The sequence below is a fragment of the Mizuhopecten yessoensis genome, unplaced genomic scaffold (genome assembly GCF_002113885.1).
Source record: "Mizuhopecten yessoensis strain PY_sf001 unplaced genomic scaffold, ASM211388v2 scaffold9399, whole genome shotgun sequence".
In the NCBI taxonomy this organism is placed as follows: Eukaryota; Metazoa; Mollusca; class Bivalvia; order Pectinida; family Pectinidae; genus Mizuhopecten; species Mizuhopecten yessoensis.
The window spans coordinates 254,651-279,695 of NW_018408028.1; the positions used below are offsets into that span (position 1 = coordinate 254,651).

At 36.6% G+C, this 25,045-nt stretch overlaps 2 protein-coding genes across 2 annotated transcripts; one reads left to right on the plus strand and one right to left on the minus strand.

The window, feature by feature from the left end:
* Positions 1-1,767: 1,767 nt before the first annotated feature.
* On the minus strand, positions 1,768-11,921 carry LOC110458023 (14-3-3 protein zeta/delta-like). Its single transcript, XM_021509566.1, has 5 exons — positions 11,522-11,921; positions 9,486-9,642; positions 8,091-8,257; positions 6,894-6,989; positions 1,768-4,803 (listed from the first exon to the last, which is right to left on the minus strand). The coding sequence occupies exons 1-5, from the start codon at positions 11,852-11,854 to the stop codon at positions 4,741-4,743; spliced, it is 816 nt and encodes a 271-aa protein (XP_021365241.1). The 5' UTR covers positions 11,855-11,921; the 3' UTR covers positions 1,768-4,740.
* A 443-nt stretch (positions 11,922-12,364) lies between these two features.
* On the plus strand, positions 12,365-24,251 carry LOC110458012 (mRNA turnover protein 4 homolog). Its single transcript, XM_021509537.1, has 8 exons — positions 12,365-12,455; positions 17,940-17,998; positions 18,827-18,930; positions 20,480-20,629; positions 20,970-21,121; positions 21,765-21,841; positions 23,510-23,633; positions 24,114-24,251. The coding sequence occupies exons 1-8, from the start codon at positions 12,428-12,430 to the stop codon at positions 24,203-24,205; spliced, it is 786 nt and encodes a 261-aa protein (XP_021365212.1). The 5' UTR covers positions 12,365-12,427; the 3' UTR covers positions 24,206-24,251.
* The last annotated feature ends 794 nt before the right edge of the window (positions 24,252-25,045 follow it).

Genomic DNA, 25,045 nt, shown 5'->3' on the forward strand with positions numbered 1-25,045 from the left:
AAGGTCATTCATTTGAACAAACTTGGTAGCCCTTCAGTCTAGCATGTTACTGGCCAAATATCATTAGCCTAGGCCTCTTAGTTATTCAGAAGAAGTTGTATAAAGATCTTTTAAGACAATTGACCTCTGTGACCTTGAAAATGGACGAAGGTCATTGATTTAAACAAACTTGGTAGCCTTTCATCACAGCATGCTACTGGCTAAATAGCATCATCCTAGGCCTTTTGGTTATTGAGAAGAAGTTGTTTAAAGGTTTTTAACATATTTGACCCCTGTGACCTTGAATATAAGTAAAGGTCATTCATTTGAACAAACTTGGTAGACCTTCATTCTAGCATGTTACTGGCCAAATATCATTAGCCTAGGCCTCTTAGTTATTCAGAAGACGCTGTATACAGATTTTTTTAAGACAATTGACCCCTGTGACCTTGAAAATGGACGAAGGTCATTCATTTAAACACACTTGGTAGCTCTTTATCCCAGCATGTTACTAGCCAAAAATCATCACTCTGGGCATTTTGGTTATTCAGAAGAAGTTGTTTAAAGTTTTTAACATATTTGACCCCTGTGACCTTGAAAATAGGTGAAGGTCATTTATTTGAACAAACTTGGTAGCCCTTCATCCTAGTTTGCTTCTGGCCAAATATCATCACCCTAGGCCTTTTGGTTATTAAGAAGTTGTTTAAAGTAAAATATTGACGCCCCACGCCGACCGGCCGGACGCTGCACCATGGCATAAGCTCACTTGGCCCTTTGGGCCAGGTGAGCTTATAACAATCTGTAGTCCAGGGTTCGAATCCCAGTCAAGCTCCCTGCATTTTAACATTCAAAACACCAATGTTGGATATTTACATGTCCCCATTCTTTAGCTTAGTAAACTCAGACTGCATATACATCCGCAGTGAAAAACGGGTTGGCATTGGAAAACTGTATATAATGACAAACCATTCCTGATCTGCTACCGCGCAAAGTGATGGTGATGGCGCTAATGAACTGTTTTTAAACCACCTTTTAACGTTTTACTCCAGCCGGAGGTTCTCTTAGATAGAAGGGAACTAAGAATACAGATGGCTGTTGTTCATTGGCTTTCGATTGGTCAACATTTATATATTGTTGATTTTTTGCTCAAAGGCACACAAGTGTATGATGGCAAAACAACATATTTCTGGTGAATCATTTGTGAACAAGAAGGCAGCCTTGCTACAATTAAAACAGTGTATGATGGCAAAACAACATATTTCTGGTGCATCATTTGTGACCAGGAAGGCAGCCTTGCTACAATTAAAACTAATTTTTCATGGTGCAAATGATGATAACAAAGTTTTTTCTATCCATATGGACCCAGATTTTTGAGAAGACATTTTGATTTTTTTTATTTACAACAAAAAGTTTTCACATATTGGACCTAGGATTCTAAAACTCGTGGATTGCAACAGGTCAGTTTTAGAAAACTCACTGGACTGGGTCAATCATCCACGACCAGGTCATTCATCCACGACCGGGTCAATCATCCACGACCAGGTCAATCATCCACGACACAGGTCAATCATCCACGACCAGGTCAATCATCCACAACCGGGTCAATCAATTGGTCGAGCGTTCATCTAGAGTTGTATAAGTCCCCCAATTAGAACCTTTGTCTGGCTGTGCATTCCTCTTTCTCCTGTTACGAAATTTGGTGCCAAGTAATGTCTCTTGGAATGACATGTTACCTTGAAGTCTAGAGAAAATGTTCCATCTTAAACAAAGAAAACTAGGACTAGGTGATGTTTCGACAAAACATTTATTTTAATGCACTGGGTTATCATCAGTGTTGATAAGAGACGAAAAAGGGAGAGTTAAGCCAAGAACATAAACAGTTGAAGGAGTAATGTGTGGTGGATACGACACCAATTCTTTGTATTTGACCTCGCATACATTCATCGTTCATACCATGTGTATGGCCTTTACCACAATTTTAACAATTTTGAAAAGTAACAAATATTCTGTTCTCCATTTTGTACTTTAGTGTACTTTTCCAGCAGCATGTTCCGATTTTAATTCTGTTTTAACATTTTGGATTTTTTTTAAAGCTAGGAACAAAGAAAACGGGAAATGATAGTGAAAAACATAAAAAATAAGGTGTAAACCAACTTGATACATGAGCATGCACAAACCCAGATATCTGGATCTGAATAGGTACACACATACATATACATATATATATGAAACGTCAAAACATGGGTGATTTTCAAAAGCACATGTTAAAACACAGAATTAAAACCCTAACACTTTCACATGTTACAACACCAGACCGAGCTAAAATATCCCCAATAGGCCGCATGTTCTCCAAAATGTATGAATTCAAGCCTGATCTTGGAAGCTGTTGAACCTTGCCAGAAATGTCTAAAGGGAAGGGAAGAGTGGAGAACCACAACTTAAGAACATCAATATATAAGGCCACAGGTATTCAGATTTTATGGAACATGGTTACAAGGTAATACTGGCATTTTGATGAAGGACCTTTCCTAGATAGCAAGCACTACTTCAAATCTTGTCGAACCGAAAAAAGTCTGTGTCGGCTGTTGAAAGGTACTACTGTGGTATTAAATTTTTGCTCAAGTCAACCGTCTTGATAGTTCTTTTTTTTTATTCTAGTTTTAAGTATTTCTTCTTGCCCACGAAAGTTGTACAAGTTTGGTAATACTATATTCACCACAGTAACAGTTTACACATCAAGTCCTATGATAGCACTTGTACAGATATCAAGCACAATGATAATCTGGTTCAATCAGGTTTTACATTAGAAAGGCTGGATATTAGCAAGCAAATACTTGACTTGCAACATACACCTATACACATAAGTGCAGATAGATTTGAACAGTGATTGTAAATACACTGTTAGGGATTGGAAATACTTTTATGGAGGGAACATTGCTCACAAAGTATCCTGGATTGTACAATACTTCAGGTCTAAAACATATTAGGACAAATACCTCAATTTTTTAGATGAAAAGAATGCAGACCAAATCAAAATATATATTATCAACAGGAAATTGTGCATTAGAAATGGCTAAGACATAAATCGTATACATATACAGCACAACAAACAAGTCATTCTTCTCATCTGGTTGAGTCATTGAGGCATCAAGTCGCATACTAAATCAACATACAAATCAACCCATTCAAATTTGGCAAAGCTTTTTGTTTTATTGTAAGGTGGTTTGATTGGCCAACTGGTGTTCATGAGATGCCATCACAGTTCTGTGTGGGGGATAAGCTTGAGACTAGGTTTGAAGCGCTTGCTGTTTAGCTTAAAATTTGGTGATAATGCTGAACTCGGGACCAGAGTGCATACAGAATTGATACCACTATCATTTCAAAGCTTGTCTGGGCTACCATTTTCTTCTCCCTTTGGAACAAATTACCATTGAGACGACTTCTTACTGGTAAATTATAGTCTGGTAATAGGTGTCCACCAAGTCACTGGGATACAAGTATCTTGAAATGCAGGACCAAGTTCTGATCTGCTGAATTCAGATGTCATCAAAACAATATCAAGATTTTTCATGTCAAAACGAACTTAAACATTCACCAGAAATCACATTACACGACTTTTCAAAGCTGTATGCACCCAATGGTGACTATACCATGCTAGGCGAGAGGAGATGCATGCAAATATAGCCCAATTATTACACTCGATAGTCTGCTAATTAATCACAAAACTCTGAGGTTGGTTTGGTTACGACTACAAATGAACACCGACTAAATCAATCCAGATAATGATGCTTTGCAATGTCAATTAGAAAACTATCCCATGTGTCAGGTTTATAAAACTGTTCATAGGGTTCAATAAAATTTGCTTTATACTATTTAGAAGTTGATTTATATATTACAGTTCTTGAAGGAAAGCAAATCTTAACTATAATTAATCACCGATTTTTCCAGATAAAGCTTTGATATATGCCAATTTTTCAGCAGACTAAATGCGGGGAAAAACGTAGATCAGAAAGATATTTTTCAAACTAGTAGGTAATTAAGTGTTTATAACACATTTTATTTGTTAAAAAAATGTAAAAAAAAAATCCTGAATACCCATTATACTTCATCATCATCCAATTATTAACTAAAATGCTATCAGAGTTTATGAATGAAAATCAAAGACTACCAATCCACAAAGATTACTTGCTACGTCGCTTTATGTAAGGAATAACATGTACACACACAAATATAATGGTGCAGAAAGGGATGTCACGACAATCCATGTGGTAGCATGGCAACAATGAAAACGAAACAAGCGCCACACATACAGAACACATATATACTACATCCACTTGCACAGGTACGTGGTACACGGTCCAAGATGATATGGCTGCACATGCACTTTTATGTTGAGAGCCGCCCACTGGTTATGTAATAGCCACACTGATCTCGTGTCTGCTCTATTATATAGTATTAATCAACTAACATAGAAATAGCAGTATTTCATAATAATAACATGGTAGTAAAACGAGGCAGTTTTTCTTTGTTTTGTTTCAAGAAATCTTCCACAAGTCACATGCAAATCAAAAAAGTTGATGAATCTGATGTAAATAATGGTCATCTGTCCAACTTTCTCTCATACTACGATGACCGCATGTGAAATCCTTGCACAGCCTTTCCTCCAGATAACATATATCTAGTCTTTCAGTCGTACTAATGAACGACTATGGTTCAAACAGGGCTGACCAATCACCCAAGTCTTTGGCCATTTCCACTCCATCAGTTAAGCGATTCCTCCTGCTGATCGTTATCATGATCTGTGTGAGCGTCAGATGTCCATAACTGCAAGTAATAAGTTTCAAAATGAAGTCATCAAACATTTACTTAATGGTCACCAAACATTCTCTTATCTCCTGCTAAGGACTAATTGCCCAGTAAATTTACTGCTGTTGCGTGTAGTGATGAGCTGATGTTCAATTTTAATCGAACATTGATCAGTTTACTTCTTCCAATAACAAACTGATGATCTTTTATGATTTTATACCGATTGCCCGTCACTAGTGTATAGGTTCTGTTTAAAATTTAAATCCAGCCAAGGAGAGAAATAGGCAGTGTTTATGCCAGCTATTTTGGGAAAGGGCCTCTGAGGAGGAATTAGGAAAATATCATCAGTGTTCATGCACCTTGCACTTTAACCTTGGACCAATTGACCCAGAAATCCCCGACCTCTTAGTCTATTAATAGCTGTGTTCTACTGAACCTTGGCCTAGTAATCCCTAACTCCTTATGGATCTTCCTCTTTCCAAGCAACCATCAAATTTTGGAGTATATTTGGAGTAGATCTGTTATCGTTAACCCTTTCACCCCTATGTAACTTTATTTAACTCTACCATCAACTGATATGGATGACTTATGGTCTACAGTGCTGAAAGGGCTACAGAGATAGCATCCAGAAAGCAACATTTCCCAAAACATTCAGTCTATTTGTAGCCACTGCAATGATGACCATCGAGTAAGTCACTCCAGGCTTCTTCCCACTCACCTGCAGGCATCATTCATCTAAGTTATCAACCAATTTGTATATATATAGATGGACAAAGTGGCAACTACATCTATTCTCCCCGCTCCCCGAGGAACACAGAAAAGAGGGCTCAAAGTAAAAACCTACAGCACTCAAAAGCATTCAATCGCTCTGTCATTGTATTTTCGACAGGAAATGGCATAAACATACCACTTTGAGATTTTTTTTAAATGGCAAACAAAACTAAAGGGACATCACAATGAAGAATTTTTTTTCATTTTTTTTTTCTTGTTAAAAAACTGCATGAATATATCAAGTGAATCTCTTAATGGAAAATGACGGTCCTATTTTGCTGATACATTTTCATGAAAATGACTTATTACTTATAAAAGAGGAGATCTATCCGTTAAACTGTCTGGTCAAGACATTTTAAACAGTATTTTTTGGGTTTAACACATGTGCATAAGCAGCCATTTCATTGTAAACAAAATGGCTAGCCGCAGTAATTGTCAGTGAGTAAAACTGTTATCGCGTCAGCTACGAAATGAAGAAATACCAAATGGTCAAAATTGTGCAAGGATTATATTACGCAAGCAATATTGCAGGTGGAAAGTATTCAATGGAGAAATGTATTCTTCCGGATAGCCAATACAAAATTGAATCAAGCTGAAGCTGTCCAAAATGCTGTTTATGTTATGAATAAGTATTTAGAAACATTAACCTTGCTATAGTATGTTTGTCTTAAGTTGGAACAAAGATAAACTAATTTTGTTATTTAAATGGTAATGTATCGGATAGAGTTCATTTTGCATTTCTATATACAGTAGTTTATGCGAAAGGCAGGGATAGATTAATTTTTGTGATGGGGCCTTCCAAGGGAGAATTGTTGTGATGCTATACAAAACAGTCACAGCGTAAACAAACGTTTCAATAGAAGTAAATTTGTGAAATATTTCCAAATACAGTGATTTTTTTGCTCAGTTTCACTGTCGAACATACAGGGACCTGAGAATTTGTTACTGCTATATTTGGACCTAAACTAAGGTGTTCAGAGTAATTTTACATGTTTTAGGGGTTTAGATCGACTCTCGGTAAAAATGACACCCCCAATGATCATATATTTGAGAAGGGAGGAAAACTCTCAATGTCGACCCCATCTAAATTTCTTGCATCAAAAACGACATTTCTTGATGATCTACGGGAAAATGCTCATAAGTTGCTGTAGATTTTCTGTTGTCACTTTGTATGTCTATTTCACAGATTTTTGTTTTGCTTTGCAGTTCACAAAATTGACTAACAATGATTCAATATAGCTCAAATATATTTCCTCCATGGAATATTTCCATGTGAGGGTAAGGTATAGAACATCAAACATGTCCCCTTATGTACAAAACAGAAATCCAATACTTACTGTGAGATTATCTCGTAATAACTGCATTATCAATGTACTATCTTTATAGGAGTCCTCACTTAATGTGTCTAATTCTGCAATAGCTTCATCAAATGCCTGAAACAAATAGGTATACATATTACAGATCATATAGGATATACCATATTACAGATCATATAGGATATATACAATATAACAGATCATATAGGATATACAATCTTTCCTGTTTTTTCAATAAACTTTATACATTTTACAAGAATTATGAAACAAGTTTTTTCAACTTATATTATCACTCTTGTTGGCCAGGATAATGACGCGTATTAGTGTGGGAGGAAACCATAGTACCTGTACTCAATACAAATACTTCAACCTTATAATAGACAAACAGCCTATTGATAGTGTTGGTCCGACACTTCACAAAAAAACTTGCCCAAAACTTTAACCTGAAGCTTGCCATAAAACTTTAACCAAGTCCAATAAAGCTGTTTTTGGCCCCTAAAATATGAAAATATTGTCCAGAACATTTCTAACACTCCATATAAATACTTCAACCTTATAATAGACAACAGCCTATTGATGGTGGTTGTCAAACACTTCACAAAAAACTTGCCCATAAACTTAAACCTCAAATTTAATTAAGTCCAATTATGCTGTTTTTGGGCCATAAAATATATGAAAATATTATCCAGAACATTGCTTATACTCGCTAAAAATGCTTCAACCTTATAAAAGACAACAGCCTTTTGATGTTGGTTGTCCAACACTTCACAAAAAAATTGTCAAAAACAAAAACTTTAACCTCAAATTTAACCAAGTCCAATTATGCTGTTTTCAGGCCATAAAATATGAAAATATGGTCCAGCACATCGCTTACACTCGATATAAATGATTTAACCTCATAATAGACAACTGTGTATTGAGTATGATGATCTAACACTGTCTGGAAAAAACTTACCCAAAAACTTTAACCTCAAATTTAACTAAAGTCCAATAAAGCTGTTTTGGCCTTTAAAATGCAAAATTATGGTCCAGCACACTGCTTACACTCGATTTAAATGATTTAAACTCATAATAGACAACTGTGTATTGAGTGTGATGATCCAACACTGTCCTGAAAAAACGCCGACGCCAGGGCGACTACATTATTCCTCGAATAGACGGGTTAAAAAGGAAGAGCAGGAGTGTATAGCTAATTAATATGATTATTCTGATTCTTACCTTCTTAGCTGTTTTGCATGCCTGCTCTGGGCAATTATCAATTTCGTAAAAGAACACCGAATAATTCAGTGACAGTCCTAGCCGGATGGGATGCGTTGGCTGCATGTATTCGCATGCTTTTTCATAAGCCTGGTCATAGGCGCATTTCGACTCCCTGATAATGTTCTCTGCAAAAAAAAAAGTAGAATAGAGCGTAAATAATGTATATATATATTATGTTATCTAGAATTATATTATTAGAACTGACGATAGCTGCCGATGAATGACGAGTTACATTGTTCAACAGAATGTCAGTCGATATTATGTTTACATTCAAAGTTTATTGTTTACACACACTCCATAGTAAAGCAAGTATACTGATCACAAGTGTTTTCTAGGCCCGTCAAGCAGCAGTCAGGAGCGACATTTCTGCCCGGGATGTCAATAAATACTGACCTATATTTTGGGACATTTTCATGTACATGAATTTGCTAACCGGATAGTAATCGTAACCGAACCGCAACCAGGTACTCAGTTACCTGTTCCAGCCCTAATGATAACCCCTCTTGCCGAAAGATGCAACAAATCATATTTAGAAATATCACGTTGTCTGTTCCATGCTGCAGATCAAATTTAGTTAAAATCCAAATGTTTATCCGACTAGTTTGGAAATGAGGTTGAAATCTGCCTAGTACTTTTGACAAGAAAGCCCAGTTTGAAGACTTTTGATAGTCATTGGCTACTGATGCAACTAACAAAATTTGATGAAAAAGTGACCAGTAGTTGGGGACGAGATAAACTTTGGGTGGTCGGGTGGTGCATTGGATAGCACACACTTGCCTTTCACGGCCGGGGTTCGTTTTGAAAAGGTATGGGACCACCTGCCCAAGCATGTGGGTTTTCTACGGGTAATCTGGTTTCCTCCAACACAAAGACCCCTTGGCGCTAATATCCGGGCCAACAAGAGTGACTAATATAAGTTAACACAACTTGTTTCATAATGGTTGTAAAATAAATAAAGTTAATATTTTTTATGTAAACTTTTTCACCTTTGATCATGTCCTTATACAAAATTGAGTCCCAATTGCCAAATGATACTCTGGAACAAAGGTTGGTTAAAATCTCTCCAATGGTACTATAGGAAAATGACTCCCCCCCTTTGCTCCCAGGGGGGCAACGCAACACCCTCTGTTTATAGAAAATTCAGTTTCCTTTGCCCATGCATGCTCTACACTAAATTTGATTAAACTCTTCCAATTGTACTGAAGAAGAAAGATTTCAAGGTTTACCTGAAGTTCCCGAATTGGGATTGCAATACCTCCAATTGTACAGGAGAAGGATGAAGTGAGCTTTCTTCTGCCCCCCCCCCCCCCCCCCCCCCCTTTTTTTGAAAAACCCTCTGCTTTAGACCCTTACCCTTAGTCATTGCACTTCCTGGCTCATTAACCTCTGCTAGGTACCGGTAGTAGTCGCCCTTCATTTTCAGGTAGAAAACAAGACTCTCCTTATCATCACTCTGTGGTTGGTTTGTTTGTACTTCAACTGCAGGTATAAGCTTGTCTTCAAGCAATTTCTGAAGAGAAAAAAAAGTACACAAGATAAAACTCAAGTTGCAAAATTTGGAAGGACTATAGCAGATGGTAGGTGCAATCATTTCCGCAATACATTATCCTGATTCAGTTCGTATATAAATGACATGTTTATTAAGATTTTTTTTTTTTAAATGAAATGTATAACAAGGATATTTGTTAAAGATCAAGCAAAAAATACTTGATGTTTCCAGTAACCTTGTCTTATTCTATTTTTTGTGTGCCTTCCATGAACTTGTTAAGACCACTCTCCTATATTAACCATATAACAGAATGTTAAAATAAAATTGTTACATACTAGTGGTGTACCGATAACTGGAAACATCGATTAAATCAAGCATGACATGAGGTTGATTCGGTAATCCATTAAGCACATGAAAGATCGATTTTGAAACTTTGTCATGAAGGTCAAGAAGAAGATCGTTTTTGTTGGTTTGTCATGAAGAACTGAAATTCTTGAGATACATACAGTTGCTTTTCATGTTTGCTCGAAAATAAAACGTCCCTTTCACCCATTCTTGTTGATTCACGCTTGAATCATGGCGGCATTCAAGCATGGTAGCTATAGCATCATTACATAATCATGGTTTGACAGTGCAGTGTTTTGTTGGTTAGACTAAATATATAACTGACCAAATTCTGAAGAACAGCAAATGGCGGCCACCGGAATGAAAACACTTTCTTTTTCAGCAAAGGGTTGGTAGGACACAAAATATACAGTACTAACTTAATTTGACTCAATTTCAAATGGGTTAACTTAATTCACAACAATAAATGTCATATCAAGTACTTAACCCAAAATGCATAACCTGATTTGTTTGTGGTATGATCGCTATCATTATGACTCGTCTGCAGGAGATAGGAAAAAGTATGTTCACTTCCCAAACGGTAATCTACCGGTCATTGTCAAGTTCTGAACTACCTTTTCTCATCATATGAACGTCTCTTAGATAATATTATTATAATAAAGTATGTTTGTATATATATGTCATATCATTACCATCATCACACAGACCAAAATGGCTTTAATGCAGAGAATGGCAAAATGGGCAATGTTGATGAGGATGTTGTATTGATGACACAGCCAAGCATTAGATTGATCATGATGTGACAGAACTGTTAAAGCATGAAGACATGTATACCCCTGAAAATACTTAATCATTGGATATGAAGTCTATTTGTTACTTAATTTTTATATTAGACTGGGGTGGGGTTTTTTGTCTATCATGTTTAGTGTATCATCTATGGGCAATATTTTTTATGGTGCACCAATTTCCGGTGAAAATTGGGTCAATAGCTTATTGGTTTTCCCTTCCCAATCACCGGGTATATCCAAGTTCTTCCTTTGATCTGCATGAACTGCATTAATCACCGGTGACGTTTTTCTTTCAAACCCAATATTATAAATGTATAAATTAGCATACTGGTGTCGCCAGACTTCCATACACATATATCTTTAACAATATCAAATGGAATGAATTAAAAATCATAGATTTGTTTTGAAGAGCACAACCGACAGATTTCGTCAATTTTGATAAACTAATATCGCATAGGCCTATATCTCCAGGGTGAATATGAACACACCCTTTTTTTTATGAAGAATGCATAATCAGCTGAATGGTGTCAGCTCGAATATTGCAACATATCGATTCAAGCTGAATTTAATACATTCAAACATAGTCATTAACATCTCAAGAGTGATTATTAGTGTAAAATTGTATCAATGATTTCATTCATTTGTTATTAGCATCCATTCAGGTCCAGTCACTGAAAATAAATCATACAAAATATTCCTACACGGCGTGTCATCACTAGTACATCTACATCCGCGTGTACAACATGTCCGCGATCGTCTAAACTTACCAGTACTTCATTGCAAATATCTGTAAGTTCACTGGTGATTTTTGCTTTGTATTCGACAACAATTGGCTTTTTCTTGTCTGCAGGATCAGATGCCTTTTTCTGTTCGATACTAGAGATTACCCTCCAAGAGGACCGTCGAGCACCCACGACATTTTTGTAGGCGACAGAAAGTAGATTCCTTTCCTCGTTCGAAAGCGGAGCTTCTAATTCCACCCTCTTCTTCATCATTGCGGCCATGTCATCATATCGTTCAGACTGCTCGGCAAGCTTTGCCTTCTGAACGATTTCAAGTTGTTCCGTCCTATTGACACCTTCTGCTTCACTCGCAGACATTTTTGCTGTTATTTGCAGTGACCCTTCCTTCAGTTCTCAGGCGGAAGACTGTAATTCAGTTGTACGGTGACATCATTTTCTTCATCCGCAGTGTAAAAATAGATTTTCTCAATATTGCAGTTACAAATACATATTTGAACACTGGAAATACTTTATTTATAATAAATTGATAAACTACAGTTATTTTGTAAGTCTAAATGACCACAATATTTTATTTGCATGAGAACTATATTTTCGCCAATATGCTCGCATACTGGAAGTGAGTTATTCGCCCTTGCCTTCCAGAATTTCGGGGATTCATTTTTCGAAACCAAGGAAGGCGTTTGACGTCACAGTTACTTGGCAACTGTACTCGAGCACATGCTTAGTATGAAATATGCAGAAACTGTATTGTTTTGATTCATATAGTTTAAATTTTGAAAATCATATTAATTTGTAATGGAAGAAAATTAAATTTGTGTAATAATGAAATAAAAGTTAATATTGAGACCCAGCATTCCCGTTATTTTTCATAACTTCCGTTGAGAGAAAGCACGTGTATCCGGATATCAGAGTGACAGGAAAGTCGACAAAATGCCGAAGTCAAAGAGAGATAAAAAGAGTAGGTTTCGTCCCACATATAGCAAAATACTTTATTGAACATGTTTTAAATGTTTTATGACTCCGAGTCACAATGTGAGTGATGGCAGCGATGTCCCTGATGATAGAAAATATACACAAGACTGATGGTGCAACAATGCGACAGAACGTAACTTTTGAACCAATTTAATAATAATATGAAATAGGTGAGACCTAATCAGCGGACACACATGAAAATACAGTTTTCTAGATAATATAATTTAACTTTCATTTCATGCACAGTCGGTAGAATAGCAAGAATCCAATCCTTGCATACTTCAATATACTGGGGGAGGTCCGGGATAAATCCGGTTTCGTTATCGTATAGTTTTTGGTAATAGTAACGAGTCGACAACTTCCCCTGCAGTCCTCGCCTCTTTCGTCAGGTTACAGACATGTTTTCACTGCAGGTGCGAACACTGGATGTAGCTCTTCTGAGCTAAAGTTGCATTGTTACAAACACGACTCGAAATATAAATTCTTGTATCTGGTAATACAAGCAATTGATTCAATAACTCACCAAGGTGTTTCAAAATACAAGTAACTGTTTATTAACAAGACGGAATGAATATGTATAACAAGTTTAACAAATACAAAGCATAGCATTAGTGCCAAACAATGACAGCTAATGTTAAGAAACCCATCCCTACGTAGAAATCTATGCAGAGTACAATATACTGGCCTAACCTACCTGACAGTACTACCAGTAGACTACGACCACATGCTCCTAGCTCTCTTATAGATCTACAGCGAACCACCATGTATCGATGCCTAAGCCTGAAGCCCCTGACTATCCCTACATACATGTTCTGCAGTTCCTATAGCACTCTATATATCCCAGGAACGATAACCTCATGTAGTCCTTCGGTATTGGTACTGTTAGCAGTACCTCGGCCCATGTTTTGCACTGTTAACAGCGCATGAGGCGGTAAGGTTCTCCTCACCAGGAGAAGTGAGTCGGCTCACCCGCCCGGACCCGCTGGTTTATACCCCCTTATCACCCCACGAAATAGCCTTGAAGATGAGTTACCAACTGTTAATTTCGAACCCAGCCTCGCCATCTAAAAGCATGTGAGCGAGGAGTGGGAACCTATTCCTGTTATTACTATCACCCACTTCAAAAGTGTAAACACACAGATTTCAGCACCGGTATTGTAGCAGCTGATCGCCAGGAATCCTACACTGAACGAAAAGCCCTAACCTAAATTATGGTGAATAACACAGAAAGTAACAGATCCCTGTCTGTAAATCATAAACAACAACTATACTTAACAAAGTAATACAAATGTGGGAAGTAAACAACCTAGCTTCCCTCAATACCATAATATATAATTTTGGGGTGGGGGGATAACTAAGGATTCCTCATCCTTCCCTAACCCCCTGCCAGCCTGTGGGATTTTCTTTCAAAACATCGGGTAAGTAGACAGGGGCAAGTTTGGCCCATTTTCATTATTTGAAGTCGTTCTGGACAGTATTTGTTAAAATTTATGTGTATCATACCCTTCATAAAACTAGAACAGAATGGCAAACATGCCCGTATTTGAAGAGTTATATAAGAGTGTATGGTCTAAATGTGCACCGCTTTGGGGTAAGTTCGACAGGATGACTGGGATACATGTAAGATCGGCCCACATTCAAATTTGCATAATTATGACGTCAGAAAGCATGCAACGTCATACTTTCCCTCCAATGTTAAGCTTCCCCCGTGTATGGCATTGGCTGAACCTGCCCCTGTGTCATGTGACGAACCTGCCCAAAATTTATATTTTAAGACATGTATATTTGAGCAATTCAAAACTCGATGCTAGGCTTGTATGTATACCAGCATGTGAAGTTGTCGGTTTGTTACACGTATGACATCAATAAGTAGCATTTCGGTTTACTAGAAAGAAGGGAGGTCATAATTTTCTTTCTACCCCCCCAAAAAATAATTTTCTTGCTTTTAGTAATCTAGAATTATAGTTTTCCCGTCATTTGTTTTTTCGTATGAATGTCCTACCCAGTGAACTGCACTGCTAAAATGTTGTAAATATTTGCTCAACACTAAAATATCAGGAGTGGCCGGATTTACCCCAGGGCCGAACTTGCCCTGGTTTCCACATGTTTCCCTAACACCATATTGAACCCTGTCACTATGCATCTGCCCTGGTTCATTGTCTTAATTGTTAGCATCAATTACCGGTCTATTTGTTTGTTTTCTTCAGATGGTACCGTAAAGTACTGAAAAGAGTAATAGAACGAAAATAAAAAAGATGATTTACACAATTATTAGACTAGTGTTTGTCAATACATGCATTCAAAAGAATCAAAGGTCTTAATCCAGAATTGATGCTTACATTTTAACAGTGATATTTTGTATGTAAATAGACAATTAGGATAATGATTATTATTACAAAAACATATATACACACAATTACTGTAAGAGAATTTAATGCATATTTTTCTCTGAAGTAATTTGGTAAGAAGAAGAAGCAGATGGCACAGCGAAACGAACCTTTAAAAAATAAATCATGTTCTTAAAAATCGGGTTACGGAAAACTATGACATTATTTGGAGATCAAAATTAAAAGAACAAAATTCTTTGTGTTTGTTGAAAAAATAAAAAATAAAATGTCTGTATTTGAACTTGTGTTAAAATGACTTCAGAAGAACTTTTTAAAAGCAACATAAATGAAATACGTACACTATTATATCTAAGATATCTATTATATGTCGATGCCTACAATGTAGTTACAAATGAAAAAAATGTGCACTGAACTGTAGGGATAAGAATAAACTAAATCAAAACATTCTAAATAATGTGGTGTAGCTGCAGAAAATTTGAGTTGGCTTCAGTGAATGTATTGTCAACACTATATGATGACTCGTGTTAACAGTGATGTCACAGTCACGTCACAACATCTTGGGAACGTCAACTCGGCATATTTCAACGCAAAATACGTAGGTCTGGTATACAAATTATCAGTATCAACTGATGCTATTTTGAAGCTATTTAGGGGCAAATAACCAAGCGTATGTACTAGATGGAAACAACTTTCTGTTCGAGAAAAATGAAAATATCAAAATAATATGTAGGACATCCAAGGATTTCATCACTAACATTGACTTGTAAAAAAATGTAGGATTGTTTCTGAACATAAAAATCTGTCGGACATACGACAAAAATAGAGGGTATTCATTGAAAATATCAAATTAATTGTTTGTGCAAAAAAAACACATCAATGCACGGAGCAACGCATGTCGCCGTATTTTGCGAGCCTGTACGACCGGAGGGACGAAAGGTTTTGAAGCCTTCATATAGCATTGAATTGATTCACTCTCATTTTCCTGTACTTTCCGTACATGTGTTGCTGTAACTGCTCGGACGATCGCATACACGAAAATATTGTACGTTTGATATATATACATGAAAGTACTCTATATCAATCCTTAAAATATACCTACTACTTCAATCAAATAGGCTGCTACATCTAGACACATAAATAACAGTTCACTATCACCAAAGACGTATATATATATATAACATAAGAGGCCGATGGTTTTGCCGACTGACGCGGCGCCTGTCAAAAGTATCTCGCCATGTAAACCAGAGGTCCCGGATTCGACTCTTGGCGCAGGCATTGAAAAAATAATGACCTCTGTTACATTGGCGCCCACGTAGGGACCTGCGTAATATTGACAAATAAACTCAGCGATACTTTCACAAGAATCCCTATGACCCCTGGAAAACTCGGGACAAGTTCTTTCCTGGAGGGGGAGCATGTCACCATGGTAATATACTAGCCGCTTACTACCGACTAGGCAAGAGAGATTTTCTCTTTAGCTCATCTGGTAGAGTGTAAGACTATAGTCAGCCAGAGGTCCTGGGTTTGACTCTTGGCGGAGGCATTGAAAAAAATAATGACCTCTGACGCTGACCTGATACATTGGCGCCCACTTAGGTACCCGGGTAATATTGACAAATATATATACTCAGCGATACTTTCACAAGAATCCCTATGACCCTGGAAAACTTGGAGGGGGAGTATGTCACCCTGGTAAAATACTAGCCGCTTACTACCGACTAGGCTAGGGAGATTTTTTCTTTAGCTCATTCAGTAGAGCGTAAGACTATTAAGCTAGAGGTCCCGGGTTCGACTCCTAGCAGAGGAATTGAAAAAAAAATGACCTCTGTTACATATCTACCATCATAAACTATCAAGTCCTTGAGCACCGGCTATACAAGAAGATTTGGCTATATAGTCCAATATGATTTAACGTATATAGGACGAATATAGACAAACAACCTGTTACTGGTAATGTTCATCTTGTGCACGTCAAAAAATTTGTTGACCGAACAGGAGAGTTTGTGAGGTAAAATTTTGTTGTTTAAATACACAATTATAATAGATTTGGTGAATTTTCATCATTGCATTCTTTTCCTGTCCTCAGTGTTCCTTATTAGTATAAAAGTAAAGTGTGTGTCAATTCAATACATCCTCAATATCCAGGGGTTACGCTCACCTTCGCTCTCTGCACCCCTGGATATCGAGGATGCTTCAATATGGGGTCAATGTCTTCCCAAAGATAAGCATCGCATATCCCGAAGATGCAGATTCGGGCCTCGGGTTATCTAGGATATTTCAATATTGCGTCAATGTCTTCCCAAAGATAAGCATCGCTTATCCCGAAGATGCAGATTCGGGCCTCGGGTTATATAGGATATTTCAATATGGCCTCCATGCCTTCCCACAGATAAGCATCGCTTATCCCGAAGATGCAGATTCGGGCCTCTGGTTTTCTTTTGGAAGAAACTTCTGAGTAGGAATGATAACATGCAGTGAAAGTTGTTGATGTGCCGAGAGTGAAATGGTTCAGCAATGGTTAATATTCCTTTCTAACTATCAGATACAGAGGATAAAAGATGGCAAACATTTTTGCAACGATGAAAATCAACAAAGTCACTGGAAATTGAGTTGTTAGATACAAACTTTTCGTTTTACTGACTTAACTACAGCTATTTGTCCACCAACTTTTTAATGAGCATGAGGAAATTGCAACCATGCTTGACTTGGTTAGAAATTACTAAATATTTATGCAAGTGGTAAAGGGTCTTTCTAGAACTATATATGTCTCTGGACTTAGTGGAAGGGGGAGCAGGAAATATAGCAGAACTGACTGAGTGAATTGTCTGTGACAAAGCTCAGATTGGTTAACATATCTCTCTTGGATTTGGAGGTTTCATACTCAAATCCTAGTCTAGCAATTAAAATAAATCCATTCCCGTTACAGGCCTGGGAAATCCTGGAATTTGAGATCATTGGGCCATTGACAGCAATATTTAGTCAATAACAAAACTAATTCAATGTAGAATTGAAAGAAAATTGGAACATGATGGGATCAATTTCAGTTTTGAGGGGTCAAAGGCCCCGTCCAGGATTATCCCTGTTGTTGTATGTCTTGTACATCTTGGTTTTTGTTTTTCCAGTCTCTTTAACCCAGACAAAGAAGAAAGGATTGGAACTGAAGCAGAAACTAATTGAAGAGGTAAGTATATTGGATCTTTTTGGGATCATACAGTTACTGTTAATAATTAGCCCATGCTGGATACTAGTGCCACTTGATAGTGTCACCCTGGTAAACATCCCTGATACTCCAGGGATGACACTCGCTCTCTACACCCCTGGAATATGTCATAGCAAAAGTGAAGGCCCACTGTGCAGCACCATATGGATGAGACGAGAAGACTAGTTTGATCCGTTGATGTACATCAAAAGAATATTTTGTTTGCCTCACGGTAAAATTAACTGGTTTTGAAGTCAGGATTGGTCTTTTTTTATCTTCAGAGGACATGTATTAATTAGCCTCAGCTATTGGTCAGGTATTTTTACTTGAGACCAATCAAATAGCTAGTTGCATGTCTTCAATTTTGCTGTGACATATTCCAGGGGTGCAGTGAGCATAACCCCTGGAGTATTGCGGATACCTGGTACAATACTAGCCACTTCTAATTCCCTCTCACTAAATAAACTTCAGATTATTGAAATTTAAAACCTTTTCAAGGGATTAAGAACTGATTGATCAAATTACACTTACTGAAAGTTCCTGTCCTACTGAACTGTGTTCTTATATAAACAGTGCCCCCCCCCCCACACACACACACAAGATAATTTAAGATGAATCAATTTCTGGTATTCTTATATAGTTGTCTCATGCATCAAATCAAAATGATTTAAAGCATATGTCACTTTGGCATTGAATGTCTATATATTGTGATGTCCCAGTAGTACTCTATTATAAAGGTATATATTGCTAAAATACTTAAATTACAAGTGCATTGTCTTGGCTGATTTTAAGTTTTGTTTGATTTTACAGATTCGAAGTTGTACAGAAAAATATGTCAGAGTTTTTACATTTTCTGTACATAATATGAGAAATGTGCAATTAAAAGAAGTACGCAATGATTGGCATAGTAGCAGGTGAGTGTACATGTTACTCCTGTTTTTATTAGCTCACCTGGCCCAAAGGGCAAAGTGAGCGTATGCCGTGGTGCCAAGTCCATCGTCCGTCAGTCGTCCGTCTGTTGTCCGTCCGGCATCAACATTTTACTATAAACAACTTCTTCTGAATAACCAAGAGGCCCAAGGTGATGATATATAGCCAGTAGCATGCTAGGATGAAGGGCTACCATTAGTTTGTTCAAATGAATGACCTTTGCCCATTTTCAAGGTCACAGGGGTCAAATATGTTTAAAATCTTTAAATGACTACTTCTGAATTACCAAAAGGCACAAGATGATGATATTTGGCATGTAACATGATTGGATAAAGGGCTACCAATTTTGTTAAAATCAATTATCTTGACCTATATATACTAAGGTCTCAGGGGTGAAATATGTTCAAATCTTAAAATGACTTCTTCTAAATAACCAAGAGGCCTAGGGTGTTGATACTTGGCCAGTAGCATGCTGGAATGAAGGGCTATAAAGTTTGTTCATTGTTGAACTTTCAAGGTCACAGGGGTCAAATGTTTTAACAGACCTAGGTTATTTTGAATGATTTATAGTCATAAATACTGATATTTTGCCTATAGCTTTATTTAATGAGATCACTTTTAAAGTTACAAGTGAGAGATTAATACCAGGTGAGCGAAGCAGGCCAATTGGGCCTCTTGTTTGTGTTTTATTTTACTTTTTTTTTTAAATCCTTTGACTTTGTGCCTTCAGGAACACCTTGATGTAATGGCATATCTATCAATCCTTGGTAGTCATGATTGCTAGTGTACAGTCATTTTTAGTGCATGCAATCAAGAATGAGGCTTCAGATAATTCACTCTCCCAAGAGTTTTGGTTTGAACCCCAGCGGTGGAGGAAAAAGATAGTGATGTAGGATAGGGTTAGTTGTCATCCCTCTGATAGAACGGTGGTTTTCCCCGTTGGTGTTTCTCCACCACACCGTTGTTCATTGACCATTGACTCGCTGAAGATACCTCAATGAAGTTTTAGAAGTATATGTAGGATGGCAAGGAGGTGTGTGTTATACCACTATCAAGTCCATATGTCCATAATCAAGGTCAAAGGTCAAATTTAGTTTCCTTGTCATATTCTCTAGAGCAATATTTAACATTGTGTCTCTGGGAATGATGTCAATTTGTCGAAGTAGAACTTTTTTCACTGGGATGAAAAGTAACATCGCAATAACAAAGCCACAGATGATAATATAGATATAACTAGAGGAAACACTGGATAATTCTCTATCATGATTTTAAGTTTGATCAAAATTTGGTATCAAATGAGGTCACAAAAATGTTTTGAAAAACATGACTTAACATAGAATCCAATGGGAAAAGAAAGAAATATGAAAGACTTTAGACATGTCAATTTAGGTAAGGATACATTGTAAATTACAGATATCTTGTAACAAAATTGATAACAGTTCTACACAATTACATTCAACCAATACTTCAGTTTCTCATTCATTGTTCTATTTTCGCTTTTCATGTTTTATGTTTTGTTTTGAAAATTTGCAGATTTTTCTTTGGCAAAAACAAGGTTATGTCCCTTGCCCTTGGTAGAACAGCAGAGGATGAATGCAAGGATAACATACACAAGCTAAGCTCTCAGCTCCACGGTCAGACAGGCCTGCTCTTCACCAACAAGCCAAAAAAGGAAGTTTTAGAGTGAGTTTTGTTTTTGTTTTTTCGGTGCTGATCTAAACAGTCCTTGTTTACCTTTGAATTTACAAAATTATGTCCACTAGATTTGTAGAGTTCAGACAATCAAAGATGACAATGACAGAAATCACAGCAAACAGTTAAGTCGTCAACAAGGATGGCCTATTAAAATACATTTACAAATCTGTCAATACATAACGCTATAATTGATAATCCAGGAAAATCCCTTATTAAACGATATATGTCTTACCTACCTTTCAAAGACTACGAAATGTATTTTAATTTACATACAGTGTAGAGTTACTTTGACCGTACTTTCATTTTCTTTTGTACATTTCATTTGAAGCTACTTTGATGGTTACCGTATGCCAGACTATGCTAGATCAGGAAATATCGCTACACAGACTGTGCACTTAGAACAGGGACCCATGCCAGAGTTTTCTCATTCTATGGAACCTCAGTTGCGCCAGTTGGGTCTGCCAACAAGTCTACAGAGAGGTAAAACTTGTGATCTAAATAACTATGTCAGCTGGCAAACATATATTTGTAGAAGTAGCTCAAACTTGGGCCGTAGAATATGTTACAAAGCTGTGATAAATATAGATATTTTGACTATTTCAATACGTGAAATGTGGCTAATCCAGAAATGCTTTAAAGTTTGCTTGTTTAATTATATATGTGTATTGTTTGTCAATGAAACACACTGAAATGAAACCAGTTGAAATCAAAAGCCAAAGAAAACAGACTACAAAAATTCAATAATATTGTTTTGGGATATGACAGGTCCAATTTATGTGAAGATATATTTACTAATGCACTGCAAGCTCCTTTATGAGCATAACACCAAGAAATTGTTTGCAATTTGATCAGCGTCATTTCGAAGCTTCTCCTTCCGCCTCGGTAGATTTCTAGTTTTAAAATTCATTCACATTGCCTGCCTTGTAGATTCTAGTTTAAAAGATCCTTTACATTGCCTGCATGGTAGATTCTAGTTTAAAATTCCTATACATTGCCTGACCTGAAGATTTCTAGTTTAAAAATTCCTTTACATTGCCTGCCCAGTAAATTTATAGTTTAAAAATTCCTTTGCATTGCCTGCAGTGTGCATTTTCTATTTTGACCTCTATGTTACTTTTGACAGGTACTGTGACGCTATTACGGGAACACAAAGTCTGTGAGAAGGATGATGTTCTGACACCAGAACAAGCCAGAATATTAGTAAGTATCCAGTGCTGTAACAGTATTGGTCTTGAGGATTACTGTATCACTGCCAAAAACTGTAACTAAGTATCAGACACTGCTTTTTCCGGTATTACTATATCTTTGATGAATAATTTCTGAAAAGAAATCCTACGGGAACTCCATGAGAAATAATAAAGACGAACTTAACAAAATATAATCAACAACAACAACAGTGTTCTGAGTGTAAACAACAGTGTTCTGAGTGAAAACAGCAGTGTTCTGAGTGTAAACAAGTGTTCTGAGTGTAAACAACAGTGTTTTGAGTGTAAACAACAGAGTTTAAACAACAGTGTTCTGAGTGTAAACAACAGAGTGTAAACAACAGTGTTCTGAGTGCAAAAATGGAGCAGACCTAGAGACAGGTTCAAACGCTGGACTTTAGATTGCTATAATAACGCTCTAACCGATTCAGCTACCCTGTCTACGGAAGTGTCCTGTCCAAACTGTTCTACAACTGTGTCCAAACAGAAGTTAAGGGGAGGTAATCATGTATAGGAAAATCAACAGAGCAGTGGGACAGGGATCCTTAAGTAAAAGAACTAACAGTAGTGTTATCTGTTTTCACGTTATATAGATCAGATACTGATATATAAGGGGACCCCATTGGAAATCAGCTTTCTATGGCATTGATGGGTTACCCCAGGGTAAGGCAAACTATGTAAATAATAGATACAAACTTTGTAAAACACCTATTTAATTCCATGAAGTTATTTTGATGTGAATGCTTTTTCCTGAATGAATATTCTTTATAATACTTTGTATAAATCATTAATAAAATTATGCCTGCTTTAGGTTAACCATTGAAAAGCAATTGATGCCTTTATATAAACCATTGAAAAGTATTGATGCCTTCGTTGTATAAACCATTGAAAAGTATTGATGCCTTTATATAAACAATTGAAAAGTATTGATGCCTTTATATAAACCATTGAAAAGAATTGATGCCTTCGTTGTATAAACCATTGAAAAGTATTGATGCCATTATATAAACAATTGAAAAGTATTGATGCCTTTATATAAACCATTGAAAAGTATTGATGCCTTTATATAAACCATTGAAAAGTATTGATGCCTTTATATAAACCATTGAACATTACTGATGCCTTTATATAAACCATTGAAAAGTATTGATGCCTTTATATAAACCATAAAAAAGTACTGATGCCTACTTGATAATTAAACCATTGAAAAGTATTGATGGATCATGCCTTCTTTATATAAACCATTGAAAAACAAATTAAACAATTGATGCCTGCTTTATATGAACCATTGAAAAGCTCGTGATGCCTGCTTTATTTAAACTATTGAAATTTGAAGCCTGCTTTGTATGAATCATTGAATGGTATTGATGCCTATAAACCATTGAAAAACATTGATGCCTGCTTTATATAAACCACTGAAACCATTGAAAAGCATTAAAGTCTGTTTCATATAAACTATTAAAAAATATTGAAGCTTGATTTTACTTAATGTTAAGTAAAATCTTGCTTCAATCAAATCTCTATCAAGCAGTCAATAACAACAGATCGTCACAAACAGCAACCACCCTAAGGTCATCACAAATGAGGAAAGGGAGTAACAATCACCTCAAAGAAATAAGATTTTACAGTTTCTCCTACTGAATTGTTTGGGGGTTTTTTCCAGAAATTATTTGGTCACATGATGGCAGAGTTTCACATCACAGTAGAAGGAGTGTGGGAGAAAAACAAGTGGAAAGTGTTAGCAGAACGGCCTGTGCCTATAGTGCCCCCCAAAGTCACTGTCAGACGTGAGTACCCAGCTCTTTAATGTGTCATGTCATGTCCCTACAGACCGCGACAAGTGCTCCAATATATTATTAGGCATTAAAAACCGCTTAATGTTATAATAAATATAGAATGCCTGGAACAGTGATTTCACATATTTCTTACAATTAAAACTGCCCGAAGTCACTAACAAGTAATTGTAATTGTTCACTTATTCTTTAAATTGAATACTTTTCATAGAGTTTGAAGATATGAAGTATGTTTTCTTGATAGAGTAACACATATAATTATATACCAAATCAAAATACATGTACCTGAAGTCTTGATAATTGGCCTGCAGCTTGCTTGAGTGTCTTCATACCCTGGTATATCAAGACATTGTACGGTCAACAGCTATATCTATTTGCATGATGCATTTGGTCAACACTTGTCTCGCTAACAAGATTATTTTCCTATGAATAATTAATTCCATCACTCATAGTATCATGCTTGTATATTTTTAGCCAAGAAAAAGAGTGATGATGACGATGACGAGGCTGCAATGGAAGATTTAGAGGAAGGCGACGATAAGATAGAGAGTGATGAAGAAACTTGATTTTTGTTGTCATCTTTGTGTACGTATTAAAAATGTCCTTGTCAAATTCTGCTGTTGTCTGGTTTATCAAAAGAGTTCAGTGTGTTGAAAAAAACAGCTATACAGCTACAAATGTTTTACATATATATACAAACATTGGCTGCAACTATTACGGTAAGTTCATCCACCATCACAGGGCTAGTAATGAAGGTTTAAATGCCGAGAGTCCATTGGGGTAGTAGTTTCTAATTTTTGATAGTCGATTTGTAAATTCCACTTGCAGTTTTTAGTACCACTAGTTCAGCCGGATAATTCACAAGTTCCAGGCTGTTAGGCTACCATTATTGTCTAGCCCTACATAAGCAAGCACTGAAAGAGGTAGAATAAATTATACAAACAAACAAAAAACCGTTTCTGCTTATTATATTTAATGTTTAAGTTAGATACATGCTAACCTTTTGATTTTGTGAATTTTGTGAAGGAATTTTGTTTTAATCTTGGCGCAACAAATGTATCTGACAATAAATGTATTAGTCCCCTACTGGTGAAACCGGGGAGACTATAGGTTTTGTCTGTCTGTCCGTCCATCACCAAAATCATTAAGGTTTGGGTTAAAGTTTTGTAATGGCTTACCATTCGCTTAATAATGATTTTAGGATGCTGGTTCTTAGCATAGAGGTTCTTTAGGGGTCTAGCATTAATGCTGTGGATTGAAAATGGAAAATAATCTTTTTTTTTAGGGAATTTTTGACATGTTTTGGACTTAACTATCCTGCCCAAAATCTTCAGGTTAAAGTTTTGTAATGGCTCACCGTTCACGTAATAATAGTGTTAGGATGCTGATTTTATGTACAGAGGTTT

Bases quoted from the DNA above. Each gene is read 5' to 3' on its own strand.
- LOC110458023 (XM_021509566.1), bottom strand. From the start codon at position 11,854: ATGTCTGCGAGTGAAGCAGAAGGTGTCAATAGGACGGAACAACTTGAA. The intron at 9,643-11,521 runs GTAAGTTTAGAC...TTTTCTCTTCAG, and splicing joins ATATTTGCAATGAAGTACTG to AAATTGCTTGAAGACAAGCT. The intron at 4,804-6,893 runs GTAAGTATTGGA...TATTACTTGCAG, and splicing joins TATTACGAGATAATCTCACA to TTATGGACATCTGACGCTCA.
- LOC110458012 (XM_021509537.1), top strand. From the start codon at position 12,428: ATGCCGAAGTCAAAGAGAGATAAAAAGA. The intron at 17,999-18,826 runs GTAAGTATATTG...TTGATTTTACAG, and splicing joins AGCAGAAACTAATTGAAGAG to ATTCGAAGTTGTACAGAAAA. The intron at 23,634-24,113 runs GTGAGTACCCAG...GTATATTTTTAG, and splicing joins CCCCAAAGTCACTGTCAGAC to CCAAGAAAAAGAGTGATGAT.